We start from the raw sequence: 21,393 nt of genomic DNA on the forward strand, positions 1-21,393 counted from the left end.
AAATTTCATCTTTTAAGATAAAATACTGTAAAAGTTCCTTAATTGTGCTTTTCAGTCTGCCTGCAGGGGAGTTATGCTGGCCATGACTGGTTTGTATCTTCTTTGTTCATGATAATGTGTGGGGACAAAGAGAAAACATTCAGATTTCTTCAGCAGTTCTCCAGGCTTCTGACCTCTGCTTTCCTTTGGTTGCCAAGACTACATATTTCTGTAAGACTTTTTAGTCTATTTTGAAAGGAGTGTGTGAAATTTTAAGGCAAATCCCATTTAAATTCGTTGGGATCTTGTTTGTAGAGAGTTCTGTAATAATTTATGTTCGTTTTCTACCTGAATGCTTTTTGACTGATTCTCTTTGAAGCTACAGATTTGACATTTTCTCAAATACTTGATGTCTTACCTAATGGTAACTGCATGAAAGATTAGTGATACTAGATGGATGATTAAATTTTAAACTTATGATTTAGTAAATTATAAAAAATATATATGTAATAAGAACTATTGAATGGATTTTTTACTATTGCTTTGTTAGAAAGAATCAGTTAAATTATGGTGTAAGAAAATAAGTCAAAATTATCAGTGTATTCCATCAAGAGGAAAAAACTATACATTTTGTAAATCTGTGATGAGTTTTGATTGAGGGTATTATAGTGTATTTTAAAGGATTTTACTAGCTTCATGAGATCTTGGAGTTTAGAGGTAAGAGTGTTCCTAAATTTACCAATATTTCTGTATTTTATTTTACTTACTGCCATTAAGATCTCCAACTTGAGGAAACTATCTACTATATAAGATAGGCTAATACTTCACAAACCGTTTTTATGACATAGAGCATGTGGACAATGCAATCACATGGCACCCAAGGATAAGTTAAGGGAGCTGGAAAGTATGTGGAGTTAAATAAAAGCACATATTATGTGTTTTTACAGTATATATTTGTGATAAGGAAAATAAAAGCAAAACATCAAGGAGGAATACATTATAAATATTGAAATTTAAAAATTTTATGCTTGAAATAGCTATATGAAATTCCTGAATAAGAATGTTTAGCTCTAGTTTTTCAGCATAATGAGAAGTTTGCTTACATGAGTAGGCGGAAGCAAATGGCAAAAGAGTATGTACTGGTTTTTCTCTATGAAACTATTTTCCTTCTGTTAACCAGAATTTGAGTTTTAAAAATCTTAGATATTCCACAAGCACCCCAATGTTTATGGCAGCATTATCAACAATAGCCAAATTATGAAAAGAGCCCAAATGTCTATTGACTGATGGAAGATGTGGTTCTATCTGTCTATCTATCTATCTATCTATCTATCAATCTATCTATAATAGCATATTACTCAGCCATCTAAAAGAATAACATCTTGCCATTTGCAACAATGTGGATGGACCCAAAATGTATTATGCTAAGCTAAATAAGTCAATCAGATAAAAATAATCACCATATAATTTCACTCATATGTGGAATTTAAGAAAAAAACATAGGGGAGGGGGAAAAAGGAGCGAAGTAAACTATAAGAGACTTCTAAGTCTAGAGAACAAACTGAGGGCTGATGGAGGGAGGTGGGTGGGGGAGGGGCTAAATGGGTGATGGGTATTAAGGAGGGCACTTGTGATGAGCACTGGGTGTTGTATGTAAGTGATGAATCACTAAATTCTATTCCTGAAACCAATATTACACTATATGTTAGCTAAATAGAATTTAAATAAAAACTTTAAAAAAATTCCACTCTTACATTTACAAATGAGAAATCTTTTGATAATGAGTATGGAATTTGAATCTAATCATACATTTTCATGTCAAATATTTGAAAATGATTCCTGCATTCCCCTAGTCTTAATTCTAGTTTAGTGTTTAGATCGTGACACTGTTAAATATCACCAGTCAACTTTTTTTAATCATAATTGTATAAAGTTGCATTTTTGTTTTGAATCTATAAAGTATTTTGTAACACATTATTTTTAACATAACAGTGATATTGTGCTCTAATAGCATTTATTTCCATAAAACTGAAATCAGGCAGGACTCTAAAACATACCAACTTCAGATACATTGTTTTCAATGCAACATAGAAAAGATACTATAGGGGCGCCTAGGTGCCTCAGTTGGTTAAGCGTCCGACTTCATCCGACTTCGGCTCCAGTCATGATCCCGTGGTTCATGAGTTCCAGCCCCACTTCAGGCTCTGTGCTGACAGCTCAGAGATGCTGGAGATTCTGTGACTCCCTCTCTCTCTGCCCCTCCCCCACTCTCTCAAAATAAACAAATTAAAATTTAAAAAGATACTGTATAAGAATGATTTTTATGCATACATTTCTTACACTACTATTATGCATATATTCAGAAAATGATTACCTATGCTTGCATTGAAAATTATATGTGTAAGTTGATATTTTGCTATTTATTAGATTCATTAATTCTACTATACAAATAGTCATTAATAAAACACATATATTTCATAAAAGAAGGTAAGTTAAAGGATACTAATTCTCAGTTTATATTATTTTTAACTACTCAAAAGAGATAATTTCTTTACTATCTGAAGTTGACTCTGAGATGTCCACTTAATATGCTATAATATGTCTCCAGTAATCAGTATATAAAATTAATGTTTTCTTGTGTACTGTGAGGTATCTCTAAGAACCTCTCATATTTCTACATATGTATTCCTATAAATATATATTTATGCAATGTGAAATGGTAAATTGTAATTTATGCTGATGACACTGATAAACCACCTCACTGGTATCAGAAATTTTAGTATAACTCAAACCTAAATCCTTAAAAGCACTTTAGCAATAAAGTTTGAAAGAAACCCTTATCTTAACTTGTATGTAATTGTTATACGTAAGTTTCATTTGTTTTAATTTAAAAGGATTTTCTTTTATTACAGTTACCCAGTAAAGCTAAGAACATAAAAATGCCTTTCAGGAAGTTTCTTAATTATGTATTCTTCAGAATTAATTAGAATATAAATTTTTAGTATAAGTTTATAGCATATACTTGGTAGTCTAACAGTTTTTCTTGACACAAAATGATATCTCCAAGTTTACTCTTTGTTTAAAAAATGCTGTGGTTAGATACTGAATTTGTGATAACAATCATTGAAATATTATAGAGCATTCATGATGGCATTAATTTTACTTAAGAGACAAATTAAAAAAATAACTAACTTCATGAAGAAATAGCCAAAAATGCAAGTTTGTAAATGTGTGTGTGTATATCCACACATATATAAATGGACATATAAGTAAATGTAAAATATAAAATATATAAATTATGTAATATGTAATTATTATAGAAATTTTTATATACATACATATAAGGTAGTTGGCCCAAAAACTTTGATGGCAATGCATTATGCCTTGTTCTGTTTTAGAGATAAATTTCTTACGGAATTCCCAATTTCAGTTATTAGTAACTCAAGCTCAGATTTGGGTTATATAGCATTATCTTAGAAAAAGGAGGCTATGCAAATATTCCTAAGAGCTGACAAACTAAAATTTTTTAATGTTATAGAATTACTGGCCAAAGCCAAGGATAGCAAGCATATTGAAATACATTCACTCTTAAAATATAAAGCTTTATTACTCGTGTACTCATACATTTATTCTTTCATGCAACATTCATCCCCTTCATTCCACAAGGCATTGAATTACAGTATTAACTTCATTGCTTTGTCTTGGAAAGTATATCACATTGCCGTTATTGAGATTTATTCTTTCTACAGTGTTTAACATTCTGACTTTTTAACTTGCATAATTATAATCTTTGCAGTAACTACTTATGCCACCATATTAATTTTGAAGTAGCCCCTCAAAGCAAGAGATTTAAGTAAGTTGGTTATATTATTTTAAATTCGTCGCATATTCATTAATTCTCAATGTCTCTTTTTTATGCAGAGGTACCTACCTGCTGACACTATAGAATCTGGCATCCATCCGATATACTTTTGCAGCACTCATTATATTGAAATGCTCCTGAAGGTGGAGGTGCCACTTGTGTTTTCAGCTTTTCACATGTCTGGTTTTGCACCATCCCAGGTAATCCATAGGAAAGAATGTTTCTTCAAATCCCAGATCTCAGGGTCTTAAAAGAAAACTAAATTCTCACCAAATATAGGAAATACATTTAAATTAATAAGATCACTTTTGTAAGTATTCATACCTTTATGTTTAAATATCTGCACTGACTTTTTCCCCCTAGGTCTGTTATAATATATAGTTTTCTTTATAGTAGATCCCTAGCATTCAGATTTTGAATAGCTATTCAAGGACATAGACATTCTGGAAGTCTATGACATGTAGGCTTTTAAATGTAGATAATATCTACTTCATAAGGCTAATCTAAGGATTAAGTAAGGTAACTAAGGGTAAGAATTCTTAACACTGGGTGTCTGCTATTAGAGATACTGTATCTTCTTTAATTTTTTTTTAAATTTTATTTGAATCCAAAAAAGTTAACATATAGTGTAGTAATGGTTTCAGGAATAGAATTTAGTGACTCCTCACTTACATATAACACATAGTGCTCATCCCAACAAGTGCCCATCTTAATGCCCATCACTCCACCCAGCACCCTGCCAGCAACCCTCATTTCTGTGTATTTAAGAGTCTCATATGTTTTGTCTCCCTCTCTATTTTTACCTTATTTTTGCTTCCCTTCCCCTGTGTTCATCTGTTTTGTTTCTTAAATTCCACATATGAGTGAAATCATATGATATTTATCTTTCTCTGACTTATTTCACTTAGCATAATACATTCTAGTTCCATCCATTTTGTTGCAAATGGCAAGATTTCATTCTTTTTAATTACTGGGTAATATTCCATTGCACATATATACCACATCTTCTTTATTCATTCATCAATCAGTTGCTATTTGGGGCCTTTCCATAATTTGGCTATTGTTGATAGTGTTGCTATAAACAGTGGGATGCATGTGCCTTTTTGAATCAGCATTTTTATATCCTTTGGATAAATTCTTAGTAGTGCAATTGCTGGGTTATAGGGTAGTACAATTTTTTAATTTTTTGAGGAACCTCCATACTGTTTTCCAGAGTGGCTGCATCAGTTTGCGTTCACACCAGCAGTGCAAAAATGTTCCCCTTTCTCCACATCCTTGCCAACATCTTGTTTCATGAGTTGTTCATTTTAGTCATTCTGACAGGTGTGAGGTGATACCTCATTGTGGTTTTGATTTGTATTTCCCTGATGATGAGTGATGTTGAGCACCTATTCATGTGTCTGTTAGCCATCTGGATGTCTTCTTTAGGAAAAGTGTCTGTTCATGTCTTTTGCCCATTTCTTCACTCCTGCTCATTTGTTTCTTAGGTGCTGAGTTTGACAAGTTCTTTATAGATTTTGGATGACAACCCTTTATCTGATATGTCATTTGCAAGAGATACTGGATCTTAACAAAAAGCACAGCTTTCTGTTTCTGCTCTTGGGAGCTGGGAAGATTTAATGATTTTTCTAGGGCCTAGAATTGTGCTTGTGGTCGCACACAGCAGTCACAGATATCTCCCTCCTCTGCATAGGCAGTCCCTCCTTGGTGGAGGGGTGGATTGTTTCTTTACTGTTCTAATCAGGCTAAAACTTAACGTTTTAGAGCTTAAACCTTTTTCACTTTTAGAATTACATCTTTAGGTGAGAGTTCCAGAAGGTAGAAATACTTAACTATAAGGTGTGAACACATTTAAGACTCTTGACACATGCTATCAATTTGCTTTGATTTTACTCTTCTAACACAAATGAAGAAAGTATCTGTTCTTCAGGTCTGGGTATTTGGCTTTTTCAAAACTAATAGAGAAATTAATAGGTGACATTCTCTTTTTAAAATTTTGTGGGTTTTTTGAACATTAGCAAGATTGACTATAATTCCATAGCTTTGTTAATAGTTGAATCTTCTTAATTGCCCACCTGTCTTAACATGTTTCTTATTGATTTGTATATTCTTAAAAAGTAACTCCACTATCCACATCTCTTCAATTCATGTTATGTATTTTATTTACTATTGTAATTTATTACTTATTTACTATTAGTGTTTTTGTTTATTTACTATTATATTATTTATTACATTTTACTTACTCCTACCTTATATTGTGTCTTAATACTTGGTAAGAATAAACCTATAATACTCCCTAACTCCCCCCTAAAACTAATTTAACTATTTCTGTTTATTCCTTTATGTGCCCTCTAAAGTGACTTTTCCTAGTTTGAATTGAGCTTTTGGATCTGGATAAAATTTAGATGGCTATTATGTTCACTTTTCTCAAAGTAATTTATAGTTTATGTCCTTACTCATACTATTATGAGTATGTACTCATACTACTTACTCATACTTACTTACTCATACTTCCTATCTAGAAACATAGTAAATTTTTCCATTTATTTTCTTTGTATTATATTTTACTGAAGCTGCATATATTTTTTCCATATAGGTATAGTATATTTCATATTACAGACATTTCTAATTAGAGTAGCTTGAAATCTTTTTTTAATTTTATTTTGTGATTACTGTTAATAATTAGTAAAGACATTAAATTTTCTGTAATTGTTAGGTTGTACATTTTTTTCTAGATTTGTGTTAATTTTTTATTTCTGCTTCATTTTAAATTAAATTCTATAATTTTCCCAGAAAATTCTATATAGTTGCTTCCTTGTTTCAGACTTTAACAATTATTAGGAAAACCTCCAGTATTTCACCATTAAGATAATTATTTCCTGTCATACTATGGAAGAATCCTTCTACTTTATGTAAAATATTGAATTTTATTTCTTTTATTCAAATAAAAATGTTCCTTTAGGGTTCCTATAGGGTTAAGATTATCTTGATCTTGGGGTTTATGTGACCTATTGGTAGATTTCTTAATAGTAGACCCTTCTTGAATTCCCTTGGATTTGTCTTGGCAATCTTTTCTTCCTAATTAGACAGTATAGTTCTCGGCAATATGCCTTTATACTTATTTTGAAGAGCCTTTATGTCATGTAATTACATTTACTTGTATGTGGTTACTATGCCTCTTGAGTTTTAAATTTTCTGAAGTTAATAGGTCTAAATATAATGAGGAATTACATGTAGTGGAAAGGAATATTCTTTCTTGGCCATGGTGCTCTTACCCAGCATGTACATAAAACACTTTTCAGAAATTTAAATCCTAAAATGTTTAATTCTGATTGGAAGTAGATACTTAAATATTTACTATAAGCTCAGTAATCTATTCTTTCTACTCTTCTAAAAATCCAAGCTAGGGAACAAAATGTTCCTGAGAAGTCTTTTGCCATTCTAGTCTTGATTAATATACTGTATATTGTCTAATACCTCCATTCATTTATTAGTTCCTAACATATATCCTCTAATTTTAAAATGTATTGCCACAAACAGTGGGAAAAATGTGCAATACCTTAGGCCTCACCGTATCAATTTGACACCTTTTTATCATTTTGGTGTTTCTTTATTGATTTAAAATTGCATAAATATAGCAGATTTATCTAATAAAAATTTCTAAGCAGTAATGTTATGTTTCTTAAGTTATCTAATGTAAAATTCCTTTTTAATGACTCCCTATGTGAGCAAATCATTTTGTGCCTTAAGTATATATCATTGCTTTGTTGATATAATTTGCCATTTTATTGCTAATTATAAAATATGAAACAACTTTTAAGTAATGAATAGGTATAGGTGCTTAAGTAATCGTTTGGATATAGACTTTGTATTGCAAAGCTTATTCATTTTGATGTAATTAGGAGCAGTGCTTTTTGAAGTTGTGTATTTACAGACACTAAGGGATTGGTTGATTAATGAAGGATTTGTGAGCAGGTTGCTAAATAAAATACACATATCTCTAGAGTAAAAGTACACATTCGACTTGAATACAAAAAAAATAAAGTAGTTAGAAATATATGTTGATTAGAGTTTAAGAGTAACTGAGATTGGAAAATAGAAATTCAAATATATAGTCTTCCTTTTTAAATGAACAGAAAATAACGTTTTGATTAGCGTTTTGAACAATTTTATCCTTTGGTAAAACACTTTTCATTATTGGACCTTATTTAACTTTCCTAGCTTAAGAAGTACCACATATCTTTAGTGATTTATCTCTTATAATTTCGTGGGGTCCTTATTCTGCATATCATTATTATATTGTACTGTGTCAGCAAGTAGGCTAACATGGATAATCCTCTGAATATACTCTAGAAAAACATTTTGGTTGTTCTCATTTACTGTTTTTTTCTTCTCCTCTCATCATGAAGACTGGATTAAAGAAAACTATTCTAACATTTCATACTTTGTGACATAGTGTTTTTTGAAAATGAAAATTACACAAATGCAAATCAGAATGTTTCTTGTTAATAGTCATATTCATAAATATATATATCCCCAGACTCTCTCTCCTCATGTTGCCAAGGTTGCCACGTGAAATAGTACCTTCTTTCTCCCTGTGCCACATCTTAATATGTCAAGGACTTATCCTTTATGTCTGTCCAAATGGAAACTTTTTTTGCTGAACTATCAGTAGATATGAATTTGTGTACTATTTCTATGCTTCTAGTAGAAATCTATGTCTTGACTTGTGGAATAGTTCTTTATGTCCTTTACCTCTTTAATAGTTGAAGTTCCTTAAAGGCATGTGTACCTGACTTACCTTCCAGTTTTTTGAGTGTCTGACACAGTATCTCGCTTACAAGTACAACAAAAATAGTATGTGTATAACAACTCTTTGCAGTGTAAAAGGTATATTTCCAGATCTCATCTCATTTAAAATTTTGACTGCTTCATGTGATGGAGAAATTCAAGATCAATGAAGTCAGTGAATTGATTTAGTGAGGTTACCATGATAGCAAAGACTTCACTTGGAACCACATCTTTTGATTTTGAAATTAGTTTTGTTTCTTATTTTGCTAATATTCTTTCTATGGTGTGGGCAAATAAAATGAGTCCAGAAGAGTTGTTAAAAATATTGTCTTTGAATCATAAAACTTGGTCATTCAGTTCATACCTATTCTGGCTTAATCAGGTATCCACAAATAATTGCTCTAGCCAAACTTTTTTTTTTTTTAATTCTTATGGAATGTTTTGAAGATTGTTTTTCAAATCTAGATACAAGTGAGAATAATATACCTCGGATAAAATAATTATGTTTATCTAATGTCCTTTAGCAGCTTAAGTATGGTTGAAGAGCAAAATTTCCTAGGAAGGCTGTGATACATTTTGATGTGTATCATACTTTCCTCGAAGCCTAAAACACATTTAAATGTTTTAAAGTATAATTAGGTTTAAGGAACATTGGTTTATAATAAAAAACAAACCTAATTAGTTTGTTTCCTTTTCTTTGTACACCATTTCATGAACTACTAATACTTTTCGGTGAATTTAAGAACTCAGTTGCTTAGATTTGAAAATACAGTATATGTTTGTACTTACAAGACGGAATTTGGCAGTATCTAGCAAAATCACATATGTATGTATTTTCCCTTTAACCCAACAATCTCATTTATAGAAATCTATCCCAGAGATATTCTGACAAAAATTTGAAAATACATACAGGTGTTTGTTACAGCACTGATTATAGTATCAGAAGACTAGAAACAATGCAGATATAGAGGCTTGGTTGAAAAATTATGGCTTATCCATGGTGGAATACCATGCCATTGTAAAAATGAGAAATCCTTCTGTATATTTTGGTGGAATGATATACAGGATCCTTTGGTTAAGTGATAAGAAGGTGAAGAGAAAGTGTTTAGTATGTTACCATTTATGTAAGAAAGAGTGGGATACAAATGCATGTGCTTATATTAAAAACATGAAAGAATGTACCTTTTTTTAATGATTGCTTATAGGGATAGAGAAGGAATGAGATCAAGAAATGAATAAACCTTTTGTATTTTTGCTTTAGAATCACTTAAATATTTTATACGATATAAATGTATATAACCAACAAAATAAACATATTCTGTCCCTGAGAATATAAAGTCAAACTGAATAAAATGAACCCACCAGAACCCATTTGATGGTATAAACTCATGAGAATCATTTTAAATACAATAATTTGTATGTGTCAAGTGATTTGTTGTCTAAAGGCAAAGAACAGTAGTAATACTGTTTGAAGTAATCATATTGCTCATGGTAGTGCTGGTATTCTATGATTTTTGTCTTGTGTGATAAAAACAAAAATGGGTGGCATTGGTAACTGAGATTTTCTGTGTGTTTTAAAGCAAACACAGATATAATATATAGCAACTTATGTGTTTTCTCTTAGAAAGTTTAAAGAAGGGGAACCTACATGTAGGAGGAGATGGACAAAAGAGACTTATCAATCACTAAAAATTTTGAAGCTGTGATGGTTCTGGTTCATGTATTGCTTTTTTTATTTTATGTATATTTGGAAAATTCCACACTAAAAATGTCTTAGGAATTTATCATTCTGCTTGGACACACTCTTTCCTTTATCCTTTTAGAATTCTAGTTCATCAGCTGATTTGCAAACCTTTTCATCCTATAAAGATAGAGAAGTTATTAGCTTAAGGACTGAATACTGTGACTCATTGCTCACTCTTCTAGAGGAATACTATTTTAGCATTGTATTACAGTTTAATAATTCTGAATCATCTTGTACACAGAATAGCAAATATAATTTCTGCCAAATGAAGAGGGACATATATTGAAAGAGAGTACATCTCCCCTTTGAGTGTAAGCTCCATGAGAACAGGGAGTAAATGTCTCTTTTTCAGTTAAAAATTATAATGCTTATTTGTATATTAGGTACTTGATAAATATTAAATGAATAATAAACATCTGTACCTTTGTTGTAGAATCACATTTAAATAGCACTTTATATACTTTCAAAGTGTTTTCAGTTATAATCTTTTTCCCTCTTCTAAATTTCCCATGTGTAGAAAAAGATAGGCATTATCTCTGTTTAATGGAAGAAAAGTAGACAATGTACGGAAAACAATAGTTAAATGTATGTAAATACCAGAAAATTGAACTGCATTAATAACTATGTATGATAACTAATTGCAGATTCTGGGGTGACTTTCTTTTAACTAATAAGGAAGAGTATCTCCCTATATATATTTTCACTTCAGATGTATTTGAACCATATAGAGTTGTGAGGTTTTAAGATCAAAATGAGTTGAGGATCAGCAGTTTCACACCGTCCATCCAGTAGAACACTAAGGCTACTGAGAAAGGACGGACAAATACCCCTGGCTGTAGGGTTCATTTGTACTAGTTTCGACTCTTTGTTTCTCCTTAACTCATCTGGAGATTCATTTTTATTAACACAGCATGGCCAAAAGTTTCTTGGCATTAATAGCTATAGCATAGAACAGAGACAGAACCCTGGCAGCAGGACACTAAGGGAATTAAAAGTATTACTTCTAGTCAAAGAACCACGGACTGCTTCAACCTGTCTAGTTAAGTAAGAGTAGGAGATATTTTCTCCCCAGTTCAGTAGAGCCATACTATGTGGGCAATGGAAGTTTGGTAATGAACTCTGCATGCCAAGCTACCCTCCAGGTCAAGATCTGAGGGGAAAATCCTATCAGTGATAAGACTAAAGTTGAGACAAAAGGAAATTAAATATATTCTGCCAGTTCATAAATATCGAATATTCATACACAAAATTCAATATTGAGTTATTCATAGGCTCTGTGAATAGATTTTGGAGCATAATAGAAGAAGCATATAATATTTATAAAGCAAAATCTTATACCTGAGAATGGAATTACAATTAAAAAACAGAAAAAATACTTGGGGATCTAGGGGCACCTGGGTGGCTCAGTTAGTTGGGTGTCCGACTTCAGCTCAGGTCATGTCTCATGGTTTGTGAGTTCAAGCCCCACGTCGGGCTCTATGCTGACAGCTCAGAGCCTGGAACCTGCTTCGGATTCTGTGTCTCCTTTTCTCTCTGCCCCTCCCCTGCTCGTGCGCTCGCTTGCTCTCTCTGTCTCTCTCCCTCTCTCTCTCTCCCTCTCTCAAAAATGAATAAACATTAAAAAAAAAAAAGAAAAATGCTTGGGGATCTATAGTCAGTATTATCAATAATAGGAAATATGAGTGGAAAATGAAATGAAAAGATATGCCCATAATATCTGAAATTAAGATGTCAATGGTTGACCTAAGGAAATAGTCATATGGAAATAAGGCATATGGAAAACAAAAATTCAATAATACCATCTGGTATCGTATTACCCAACCCTGAAATTCATAAGTTGAAATCTTTACCACCACTACCCTCAGAATGACGTATTTGGAGATAGGATTTTTAAAGGGGTAATTACATGAAAATTAGGTACATTAGGGTAGGCCCCAATCCAATTTGTCCACTGTCCTTTGAAGAGGAAATTTGGACACAGATACCCAGAGGGAAGACCATATGAAAACATAGAAGACCGCCATCTCCAACCCAAGGAGAGAGATGTAGCCCTGCCAACCCTTTGATCCTAGACTTCAGAACTGTGAGAAGAGACATTTCTGTTATTTAAGTCACCTGGTCTGTGACACTTTATATTATGGCAGCCTGAGCAGACTAATACACCATGTTAAAGGCACTTCAGGTAGAATCAACCACTCCTCGAAATTGTATCAGATCTAAAAATAAGTTTTAGAAACTATTCAAGAATATATTTTTAAAAGGACAAAACAGTAGAACAAAGGAAAATTTGTGTATCTTTGTTTTTTACATCTATGATAAATTGAGAGAAGCCATTATATTTGTTGCCATTCCCTGCTCCCCACCTCCAAAAAGAAAAGTAGGTTCAATAAAGGAAATTTTCCCTCAATGGTAATTTGTAGACCATAAATGAAAATTAAAATATTGGAAAGTATCTTAGTTTCCTAGGACTATAGTATTAAAATAGCATAAACTGGTGGCTTAAAACAACATAAATTTATTGACTCACAGTTTTGGAGGCCAGCAGTCCAGAATAAAAGTGTTAACAGGGTACCTGGGTGACTCAGTCGGGGAATTAGTCTGACTCTCCTGATTTTGGCTCAGGTCATGATCTCAAGGTTCCCAAGATCAAGTCCCATGTCAGGCTCTATGCTGACAGCATGGGGTTTGTTTGGGATTCTCTCTGTTCCTCTTTCTTTCTCTCTCTCTCTCTCAAGGTAAACTTGAAAGAAAAAAATTGTTAGCAAGACTGTGTGCCCTCTGAAGTCCCTAGGGAAAGAACTGTTTGATGCCTCTCTCCTAACTTCTGGTAACCTCAGATGGTTTTTGGCTTGTAAATGCATCACTCCAATCCTCTTGTCTTCGTAGGACATTCCCCATGTGTGCCTTTTCATCTTCCCTCTATGTCTATTTCTGTGTTCAAATTTTCCCTTTCTAACTGATACCAGTCATACTGGAATAGGGCTCACCCTAGTGACCTCATTTTATCTCAGTTACCTCTGTAAAAATCTGTTTCCAAATAATGTTTCCAAATCCAAGGATTTGGACATGATTTTAGGGGAAAGACACAATTCCACCCATTGTTATTGTTTTTTTTTTAAACTTTTCTATTTTAAAGGGGTATTTTCTATTTTTTTCCACAATGGGCATGTATACATTTTGTAATCCAAATTATCTGAATGTTATTCAAGAAGTAAGATAAATGATTTTTGTAAAAGTCTCACTTCTAAGTTATTTTCCACATTAGCTCCCAGTTTTTATGTTATATAATCCTGTTTGATTTAAATTATTTTCTGATTCAGTAAGAGTCCATTCGCATTAATGTAACATTTAGCAATCTGTCATCTGCATAATTATACATCTGTGATTATTAGGTAGGGTAGAAAAAAACTCCTATCTCTGAATTAAAATGGTCTCATAGCATTTGTTATCTGTAGAGAGCAGACTGATGTTGTGGTTAAGAGGACTATATTGAATAAAGAAGGCATTTAGCAATAGGTATGTGAGCAGTGTGAACACCATCAGTGACCTCTAAGTCCTGGGTCCCTAGGCCATGAACGTTTTCTCACACGTTAAGCAAATAGATGAAGCATCCCTATGTGCAGGATATCTTTCTATTTTGATCGGATGCCAAGCTCTTCATTGCTTTTGCATGAATTAGTGGTTATTGCTTTTTTTTTTAAAAAAAGTATGGTTTTATAAGCTTTCTAATGAACTGACTTCTTTTTTTCTAGATATGCCTACAGTGGATAACTCAGTGTTTTTGGAATTATTTAGATTGGATAGAAATCTGCCATTATATCGCTACTTGTGTTTTCCTTGGTCCTGATTACCAAGTGTATATCTGTATAGCTATATTCAAACACTTACAACAAGACATTCTGCAGCACACTCAGACTCAAGATCTGCAGGTTTTCCTAAAAGTAAGTAACTTCAGGGGGAACATGGTGGTTGAGTTCACAGCTAACTTTAATTTGATTCTTAATATCAGATATTTTTCTAGACAGTCATCTAAAAGCAACCTTAAGCAGGGCAGCTGGGTAGCTCAGTTGGTTAAGCATCTGACTCTTGGTTTCAGTTCAGGTCATGATCTTACAGTCTGTGAGTTCAAGCCCCACATGTGGAGCCCACTTGGGATTCTCTCTTTCCCTCTCTCTATGCCCCTCACCCACTCGCTCTCTCTGTCTCTCAAAATAATTGAATAAACTTAAAATAAAACAACCTTTAGAGTAGGTACTATTATTCTCATTTTAGAGTTGAGGAAACTGAGGGACCAACTTAAGTAAGCTGCCCAAGATTACACGGTAAGAAGCAGTGGGACGGGGATGTGAAGTAGCTAAGCTACTGGGATTCAAACTTGGCCTTTAGCCAGCGTGCTACTCCACACACTGTTTTTTGTTATATTCCTTCTACCTTATTTGGTCACTAAAAGTTCAAGCTACTATGTCAATACAGAGGTTTGAAACATTTTAAAAGCATTTCATGTAATTTCCTATACCTTCATATTCTATATTTTTTAAACTTTCACCTATTCTTATAAAATGTTTCCATGAAAGATTATTCCATCATAACATTCTTTTTAAACAGTCACTACCTTACATAAGTTAATGTTTTAAATACAATATAGTTGCTCAGTTTGTTTCTCACAGTAATATGACGTTTGAAGCTCTGGACTTTAGGAAACACATGTTCAATAAATACATCCCTGTGTGCAGTTCTTCATGGGAATCCAACTGTATTGATTTTAAGTTAAAATCTTTCCTTGAATTTGAAGTATGTTTCCCTCCCCATGCTACCTTCACCTTCCCACAAAGCACACATACACATGCACATACCCAGACCTGCATTAGTCCTTTGCTAGGTTTTCTCTGGATCAACAAATAATCTTTATGTTAATTAATTCTTTAATTATTCTTTGTCATTTTTCTTTACCACTAGATCTTGTCAGAGCTATTTTCCATTTAATAATGATTTTCTGTAAATAAATGTCATCAATTATTCAAAGTTGCCAAACTATCAGGCATTTCTATTTCATAGAGATACTGAATTCAGAAGGTCACAGACTTTCTATATGTATCACTAGAATTATGATCTTAGGAACGTTTTTAATGAAAAAATATACCAAGACAGTGGTTGTACATGTAAAATGAAAACTTAGGTAGAAAAAGAAAAAAAGTTATCTGCAACAGGTAATTTGGAGGCCAGGAATGGTTAAACAAATGGGAATTCTGCTGAGGACAAAAATGTGGGTTCCTATTTAGTAAGGGACACTTTCGTCACTGCCATGGTCAATTCATAGGAATCTCAGAGTCTGAAGTTTTCCCAAGGGCTTATATTTGAATATCCTCTAACCTGTAAATCTATAACCTCTTATCACACTTTGGTATCTCTTATAGCTGAAATTATTTTATATATATTTTTGTCAGTCTTTCTCAGTATAATGTACATATTCCACAAGGACAGTGATTTTGTCTATCTTGTCTACAAATGTATTTTCAATGCCTTGAACAGTACCTGGCACATAGTAGGTGCCCAGTAAATATCTGTTGACAGAAGAAACAAATAAAAAATATAAAGGGAAAGATGAACTTAGTTTTGTTCACATTTAATAACAAACATTACCGAATTCTTTGATTGCTGGTGGTGATTATTGCAGTTTCATCTCTGTTGAGTTCTCTACTGCTTGATAATGCTGTCAGTTTAAAGAATTTTTAAATGAGGGGAGAAAGGTTACTACTCAAGTCCTATTTAAATTATTAAAATTTTAATTGAATTGGTTTAAATCCAAACTAATAACATGTTGGCAAAGAATTAATTTTAGCACTTGTCCTGGAACTAACCTTACTTCTTGCTCTGCTGTTAGCAGTCGTCTGAGGGATTAGGAGAAATATCTTTCTGATATTGTGGCTTCACTTTTTTTTTGTTTTCAGCAAGTAAATCTCAAGTTCACTGATCTCTTTTGGTGAGCAGTTATTTTTCTTGTGTGATAAATTCCAGTGTGGTTTATTTAAATATGCATTTACATACCCTGTTACTCTATTAAGCCCTGTTATGGTCTGTTGTTTCCAATGTATATAAATACCTACAGACTATTTTCTACTTATTCACGTATTAACCAATAATGAAACTTTGGTTAATAAAGTGATTTAATTTTCCCTTCCTTTGGAAGACAACCCAAGTCAAAAATAGTTCTATGATTCAAAAATTCTTATTCAAGTAGAAGTTAAAGGATTAAACCTGGGGAATTATGTTTTATTATACTTTCTAATCCAGAAATCTCAGACTTGTGCAAAGGGTGGAAAAAAAACTTAATAATTCTCCACATATACCACAGCCATAATAATATTCTCATATAGATTACATGCTATTTCTTGACTGTACGTATTTTTAAATGATTGCTTTGGAAGAGGTGAAGTAGAACAGAGGACTTACTTTTTAGGGTATTTGGTGGGTTTATTTTTATTTTTTTTTTTTATTTTTGAAGAATGGGTCCATACTTCTTTTATAATAAAACTACGTTTTAAAAGGAGGATATTGAATCATTGTATAAAAATAGATAAAACAAGCATCCATTGTAAACAATGTTCAAATAATCAGACCCAATTGAATGTTTCAAAAATTTTGAAAAACCACAAACGTGTTTTCAACTATTATTAGTTATCCTGAAAACTTCAGGTACTAGACGGTTCCAGAAGGTTGAAAATATGCAGTTTTTTCCTGGTTAATTATTGACAGAAAGTGACATGATAGAAGCATTGCTTTAGGAATAATAATGATCTGTCTGAAGCAGATAGTGTTGAGACAATATCAACCCATTTGTATTAATTTGGTTTAGGCTCCAGATCTTAAATTAGGTAATTGAGAGTCTAGACTCATTGCCTACTTTTCTGATACCCCACTGAGCAATTCTTCATGATCAGTGTATTAAAAAGATGACTTGGAATTCCTTAGACCAGGTGGTGAGCATAGTCAGGCCTGATTTACTTAAAAAACAAAACCAAAGAATAAAATAAAAAACCCAAACACTTTATTTTTCCTTTTTTGACTAAACCACTAAATGATTAATGAATGGCATGAATATAAGTTGTTATTAGCAAGGTATTTTCTGAGTTTTTCACAACATCTTTGTAGACACAACAAATATGTAGGTTGATAATAGAGCAGCGTTATTATATATTATGTATAATAAGTGCATTATCCCCACACTGTGGCAATTGATAGATCATTACTGACCTAAAAAGCAACTTCTGAAGGTATGCTGAAGAGCTTAGTTCTTGGACTTAGGGTCTTAAATGTTTTTATCTGTGACAGATAAAGGTTCAGGAAATCTGTAGGCACCACACTTACTAGAAAGAAAAACATCACCCAGAAAGATAAGTATAGTGCTCTCAAATATCCCAGTGAGCTTGGAAGTGTAAAGTTTTGTTTGTTTGTTTGTTTGTTTAAGTGGAGTCATCTCTCTCTCTCACGCAAGCAAGCCGGTTTAGAAAGAGTTTAATAGTAGTTTAGAAGACTCACTGTTTCAGCCAACTGGCTATATTGCATTTCTCTCTAGCTTGATAATAGGCTGGCAGTGATCTTGGTTTAGTTTGTGAATTCAGTTGAATTCGACTTGGGGAAAACTTCACTGAAATGCCAGGCTGGGAAAAGATTGCCTTCCAGTGAAAATCAGGCTGTGAAGGCTTAAAATACTTAATTAGAATGCTTCAACTAAATCCTGCATGTTATGGCAAAATCAATTTATAATTATGATAAAATCAGATTAATTTCAATCCAATCAGTAAATTGTCAAGAGGAATTTTGTTTTTGTTGTTCTTGCAGCTGTTACCAGATCATGTTGACGGGGTAAGGAATGGAGATCAGACTGAGAAACATCACATGAATTGCTAAGCTTTTAACAGACAAAAGTATACATGGTACTAAAAATAATTCACCATCTGAGGGAATAGATAAAACATGTTCAGTTTTATGTCAACAGTGGTTTGCAGATATGTGTTTTTCGTTGTTCTTCTATCACTCGAGTCTGCCCGCGTTCAAATTCTGGCTCTGTCATTCTGTAAGCTTGGGCACGTTGCTTAACCTCTTTGTGCCACGGTTTTCTCATCCGTATAATTAACTGTGAAATAATACCTATTACATGGAGTAATTAGATGATATCTGTAAAATACTTCTAGAACATTGCCACATAGCAAGTGCTTTTAAAAAAAAGTTAGCAGTTATTTGAATTTCTACATCCCTGTCTCATCCTTCTCCTTTTCTTTTTTTTTTTTCTTTTTCTTTTCCTGAGAGAGAGAGTGCACAAGTGAGTGTGAGTGGGGGAGGCACAGAGAGAGAATCTTAAGCAGGCCCTACAGCCAGCATGATGTACAATGCCGGGGCTCTATCTCAGGGTCATGAGATCATGACCTGAGCCAAGTTAAAGAGCCACCCCAAGACCTGAGCCAAGTTGCTTAGCCAACTGAGCCATCCAGGCACCCCTGTTGCTCTTATTAACTGAAGAAAAAGATGTATAGAGAACAAAGGAAATAGGCCTTTTTCCTGAGTCTACAGTTAGAATATATATTTTGCTCCCATTTTTTCTCTTCTCTAGGCACTTAGACATCTTAGTATATCATAGATTACCTGGCATGTACTTCAGAGCTATGTCAGGAACATTCTCTTACATTGTATCTGGTCAAGGCCTAATCTCTCATTTACCCAGCCAAGATAGGATCATCTCTCTAGTCATCACATTTCCCCATGTACCCCTCAGCTGAAAAAAAAAAAATTAATGTTTATTTATTTATTTATTTTAGAGAGAGAGAGAGAGAGAGAGAGAGAGTGCAAGTAGGGAAGGGGCAGTAGGAGAGGGAGACAGAGAATCCAGAGCAGGCTTGGTACTGTCAGCATAGAGCCTGACGCGGGGCTTGAAGTCACGAACTGTGAGATCATGACCTGAGCCAAAGTTGGAAGCTTAACTGATTGAGGCAACCAGGTGCCCCTGAGTTAAAAATTTTAAGAATCACACACTATAGTGAATATTTAAGAGTCTCATTCTGTCCAGAACCACACATGCTATATACACTCCCCTGATCCTGAGGATCGTTAGTATGTTTACTGAAACTGACACATCTAGACTCTTCCCCAGGCCTACCAAAACAATTTTCACAACAGGCCTGAGTTGTCACGTTTTAGTATAAAACCTCAAATAGCTTGAAACTTCTAGGATATGTAAAAATGTCACCTTTGAAACTTGAATACAGGATGCCAAAACCAGAGATTCAGAAGTTTTGGGGCTTTGGGGCTTAGGAATTTCTAATTGTACCAAGCACCCCAGGAGAAGCATACTAGAAAAAAAAGCATTACTTGCAGATTGGTTATTTTTCTACCACTTTAACCGATAAAGAAGCTCCTTTTTCATGATAGGTCAAACACAACACACAAGAAGCCATCTCTAGCAAAGGTAAAAAGTGGAACTAAGTTCACAAAACCCCTTCTCACTTGTGACTCTTACAATATAATTTGATGCTTCTTACTTCTTACTTAGTAAGACGTAAGTAAGTACACTTGATCTTTTTGTACTTTGTATCTATTTACCACCCTGAAAGGCCTTATCTTTGATTCAGATTCCAAATTTACAGGGCTTGCAGTAGCTCTAAAAACATTTCTGCTGGAAATTATTTTTGGAAACCTTTGCTGGTACAAGCAATGTTTGAAAGGATAGGTATAGCTTGATTTCCATAATAGGCATATTCCTGAGAAGTTACAAGAAAAGACTGTAATATAATATCGTAAGTGGATTGTTCCCTTATGTTTTTTGTCAAGGGGTTGAAAACAGTGGAGTACTACTTGGCAGGGAGAAAGAATGAAATCTGGCCTTTTGTAGCAACGTAGATAGAACTGGATGGAGAGTGTTATGCTAAGTGAAATAAGTCATACAGAGAAAGACAGATACCATATGTTTTCACTCTTATGTGGATCCTGAAAACTTAACAGAAGACCATGGGGGAGGGGAATGAAAAAAAAAGTTAGGGAGAGAGCCAAACCATAAGAGACTCTTAAAAACTGAGAATAAACTGAGGGTTGATGGGGGGGTGGGAGGGAGAGAAGGGTGGGTGATGGGCGTTGAGGAGGGCACCTGTTGGGATGAGCACTGGGTGTTATATGGAAACCAATCTGACAATAAATTTCATATTAAAAAAGAAAAAGAAAAACAGACTGGAGTCAATAATCATTGATGCTTCACATTTTAGAGACCGTCAGTTAACAAAGATGTTCTTATTATGACCACCATTAACACCTTGAGTGCTTATTGAATGCCAGGCACTAGGGCAAAGGAATTTATATGCATTGTTAATTCACTCATTGACTTATTCAACTATTGTACAAGAGCTGTGTCCCAGGCATTATAGTCACAAAACAGGTCATATCCCTACCCACATTGACCTTACAGTCTACTGGTAGATATTTAAATAAATATATAATATTTTAGGTATTGATAAATCTTAATTTAAGGAACTTAAACATGGTAAGGGAAGTCAGAGGTGCTATTGGATAAAGAGTCCAGAAAAGCCTACTCTGAGAGCAGAAACGGAGACTTGAATGAGGCAAGGAAAAGGAACTTCTGGACAAAATTCTTCTAAATGGGAAAAAAGGCAAGGGCAGAAGCTTAGAGGGAGAAATGAGTTTGGTCCACTTAGAAAGTGTTGAGATACTACCATGGCTAGAACAAGGTGAGGTTGTTAGAGAGGCATCAGGACCCAGATCATACAAGGTTTTATAGTTCATGATAAAGAGTTCATGTGCTACATTTTACACATGAGAAATTGAAGGTTAAAGTGTCAGTAACTTCCCCAGGTGTATATATCTAGTAACTACTACAGGGGAGTTTGAACCATTTTTTTACTCTGAATCGAAATCTTGTGCTCTTTCTAGTATATCAAGTTGTCTCTCATTGACTAATCTGGTTACCTTTTTAAAAAAACTTTAAATTCAGTGGACCTTCTAATTAAATGTTCTC

General features: G+C 33.5%; 1 protein-coding gene across 1 annotated transcript in view; it reads left to right on the forward strand.

Moving 5' to 3' along the window:
* Positions 1-21,393, forward strand: part of TBC1D32 (TBC1 domain family member 32) — a 201,564-nt gene that overhangs the window by 174,373 nt on the left and 5,798 nt on the right. Inside the window, exons 31-33 of the mRNA XM_047102681.1 lie at positions 56-210; positions 3,901-4,041; positions 14,129-14,317. Coding sequence (XP_046958637.1) covers positions 56-210; positions 3,901-4,041; positions 14,129-14,317 — 485 coding nt within the window. The remainder of the gene's footprint in view (positions 1-55; positions 211-3,900; positions 4,042-14,128; positions 14,318-21,393) is intronic.

This window comes from Lynx rufus, unplaced genomic scaffold (assembly GCF_022079265.1).
Source record: "Lynx rufus isolate CCGP_SWC_20201006 ecotype Redwood Valley unplaced genomic scaffold, mLynRuf1.p SCAF_6, whole genome shotgun sequence".
NCBI classification, from domain to species: domain Eukaryota; kingdom Metazoa; phylum Chordata; class Mammalia; order Carnivora; family Felidae; genus Lynx; species Lynx rufus.